This window comes from Nanorana parkeri, unplaced genomic scaffold (assembly GCF_000935625.1).
Source record: "Nanorana parkeri isolate BGI_ZX_2015 unplaced genomic scaffold, ASM93562v1 scaffold1452, whole genome shotgun sequence".
NCBI lineage: Eukaryota > Metazoa > Chordata > Amphibia > Anura > Dicroglossidae > Nanorana > Nanorana parkeri.
Genome location: NW_017307720.1, coordinates 42,022 through 45,022, shown reverse-complemented (window position 1 = coordinate 45,022; position 3,001 = coordinate 42,022). Strand labels below are relative to the sequence as shown.

Below are 3,001 nucleotides of genomic sequence, written 5' to 3'. Positions count from 1 at the left end.
TGTTTACCCGGCACTCGGCGGAAGTCTCACCTGGCCGCGGTCACGGGATGCTTGTCTTGTCTCCGGATGGCGGCGAGCGCGCTTTTTCATGTCACCGCAAAAATGCCCTTCCCCCGATGTTAACCCCTAAACCAGGCGCTTTGAAACATCCCCCTCTACGCCGTCTCCCATCCGTGTTATATATGTCTGTGTACATTCAAGAGGACCTGTCCAGCAGCAAGAAACCTGCGCGAGAAGCTTCAGATTGAAGCAGCTGTTCCGTGGCAGAACCTGAATTTGGTTTAGGGGGAGCGTGGAGACGACTCTACGGCCCGCGAGATGGCGGTACATGTGTGTGCGAGTCTTACCACAAAGCCGCCACGTGCGTCCTGGGTCAGCGCCATCCCGAAATGCATGTTCTGCATGTGCTTGGAGACGTTGCGGAGAGCCTGTTCACCTGGAGACGTGGCCGGGGCGAGGCATGATGGGAAGGAAAGAAGAAGGAGATGAGATTAGGAGGGACGGCCTCTACCCGCCGTGAAAACCCCACCCCCACTCAAAGCGGTCTTGTGGTTTAAGATGGAGCGGGCGAGGGTCAGACGCCCCACCAGGCTTTTATTTCTGGTAGGAGGAGCGCGTCATAAATAAACCTCAGCAGCATATTGTTATATAAAAGAGAATAAAGATAGCTGACGCATTTCAGGGGGCGGAGTCTCCATCTTCAGGGCTAAGGGAGGAGCCTAAATCCCCCAAAACGCGTCGTCTTTTGCCTGTTTTACATATTAACATATAACAATAGACAAGACTTTTATTTTCAGCGCCCCTCAACCACCTCCATATCTAAAAGGGACCCAACTGAAGACACCCCCGTCAGTCAACTGCCACAGATCACCCACCACCAATAAGGTCCAGCTATACTTCGCCCGCCATTTTATTTCTGTCTGTGTCCCCATTAGGCAGATTGGTCTCATTTCATGTCCTGGTGACACCCATGAGAAACGGGGGTCAATAGAACAGGAAGAGGGAAACTACAACAGACCGGCAGGTATTCTGTCTGTCCCTCCGGATCCTTCACACAACTCGCTCTGTGGCTGCTCAGCTTTGTGACAGGTTCCCTTTAAAGTGGACGTGATAGAACTGCAGGTCTGTGATTTCGGGTATAGAAGCCGGGCTGTCACATCGATCCTCTGGCTTCCATCCTCACTGACCTGGAACTTATATTAGGATCAGGTATGCTGGAGCAGTGAGGTCACAAGGGGGGTGTGGCCTGCACCGGGTGACACCATAATGACCGACAGTCATGTTGGTGTCACCCCCTCTGAAAAGTCAGGCAGTAGGTCATGGATCGGGATCCTGAGGGCTGCACCAGAGAGGAGAGGGGGACCCGGAGGTCTCCTTTAAAGATGTCGCCGGTGGAGGGCGGTGGGGGAGGGGAGTTCTTAAAGGGACTTACCTAGGTTGACTTTAGCGCAGGTGGAGTTGCTCTGGGCGCCGACCATGCATCGATAGACGTCCCCCTGCCTGCTGCCGTCCGGCCCGTCCCACGGGGCCCCGACCAGCACCCTGCGCGGTGAGAGACAACAAACAAATTAAAGGGCAACGCTGGCTGATGAATCGCATGAGCCTACATAATTCAGCAGGCTTTTCACAGTGCTCCCAGGTGGAGCCACGGCCCCTTCATTTCTCCTCCCTGGAAACATGGAACAGCAAATGCGCAGGCGGGAAAGTGGCTAGAGAATGGTGACTTGGCGACACTTCACTTTCCCTTTTTGATGACTTCCTAAGCGATCCCAGGCGCCGGCGTGTAACATTTCACCGGCTCTCCCTTCCCCCCGCCTTCCTCTGGATGCACAAAACACCCGATGGCTCTCTCGTTAAAACCTTCGATGGCTAAAACAGACCAGAGGTCGGAGCTCCCGACGGGGCACATTAATGAAAACAGCTTTTGCTGTTCCGTATTTCCATCGCTTGTATTGTTGTTATTGACTTTCCTTTTGTCTGTCTATTGGCCGCTGAGATCAAAGCCTTTGTAAGGAGCCAATGGTTGTGAGCCAGTCATGGCTGACTGGTTGACTTGCACTGGCAGAGAGGAGCAGTGGGCATGGGAGGGGGCGGGGGGGGGTAGTTGTGTAGTCATGTTCTGTTCTGTGTCTGCATGCTTGCTCCGGGTCAGTCATTCAATACTCAAGGATCGGGATGACAGCCTGGCACAGCAGCTCCCTTGACAGGTTCCCTTTACAGCTGGAGGCCCCCCCAGGGACCTGAGATGTGACCCGGATAACGAGGAGCCCCTGGCAGACGCCTTTGGCGGGGGAGGTGAAATGTAACACTGTCTTGTAAAAAGGGGGGAAACGGCTTTTCCAGAGATCGCCGGCTCGTGGGGGCGACTTTACCGTGAGAACAGGTGATCAGCTTCACTCTACTTACAGGCGACGTCCCTGCAGGAGGGCCTGGGCTGTCTATGGGCCATCTGACTGACATGTTTGTTTTACTGACGCATGTCCCCCCCTCCACTGGTTACCCCCTCCCCCCCATGCTGATCCTTGGGCTTCAATAAATGGGCACCCCTGACTAGCTAACAATGATGCAGATGTGGAAAGCCGGATGTTCTGGATTCACAGATGTCTCCGAATACTGAAGTCGGAGGATCAGCACGACAACCAGACCACAGCCAAGGGCAACAACGGCAGTCTCCCTTTCCAGTCATGGTGATCCTCTGGCATCAGTACTTTCTACCTTCCCCCCCCGCCGCACTGATGAAGGTTTGCTGCGCTCTCAAAGGATCAGAATGGCAGCCAGGAAACAGGCAGTTGAGGACCGGTTTACCATTTCTGTCCCTCGGCTTCATACTGGAGGACCGCGTAGCCGAACTGAGCCTCTTCCGGGCCGCGGAACACCTGAGGCCGCTTGGCGTCGATGTTGAAAGCCGCGAGGAGGTCTGAAAAAGAGGGAAGGCGGGATTAATACACCTCCGACATGTGCCATACAGGTCGCCACAGAGGATGGACATGACAGCACACAG

The 3,001-nt window shown here is 54.6% G+C and overlaps 1 protein-coding gene across 1 annotated transcript in view; it reads right to left on the bottom strand.

Annotated features, from left to right (window-relative positions):
* Positions 1 to 3,001, bottom strand: part of ITGA10 (integrin subunit alpha 10) — a 42,208-nt gene that overhangs the window by 30,811 nt on the left and 8,396 nt on the right. The window contains exons 2-4 of the mRNA XM_018570072.1: positions 2,806 to 2,917; positions 1,433 to 1,542; positions 348 to 436 (exon numbers count right to left, since the gene is read on the bottom strand). Of these exons, the coding sequence (XP_018425574.1) occupies positions 348 to 436; positions 1,433 to 1,542; positions 2,806 to 2,917 (311 nt within the window). The remainder of the gene's footprint in view (positions 1 to 347; positions 437 to 1,432; positions 1,543 to 2,805; positions 2,918 to 3,001) is intronic.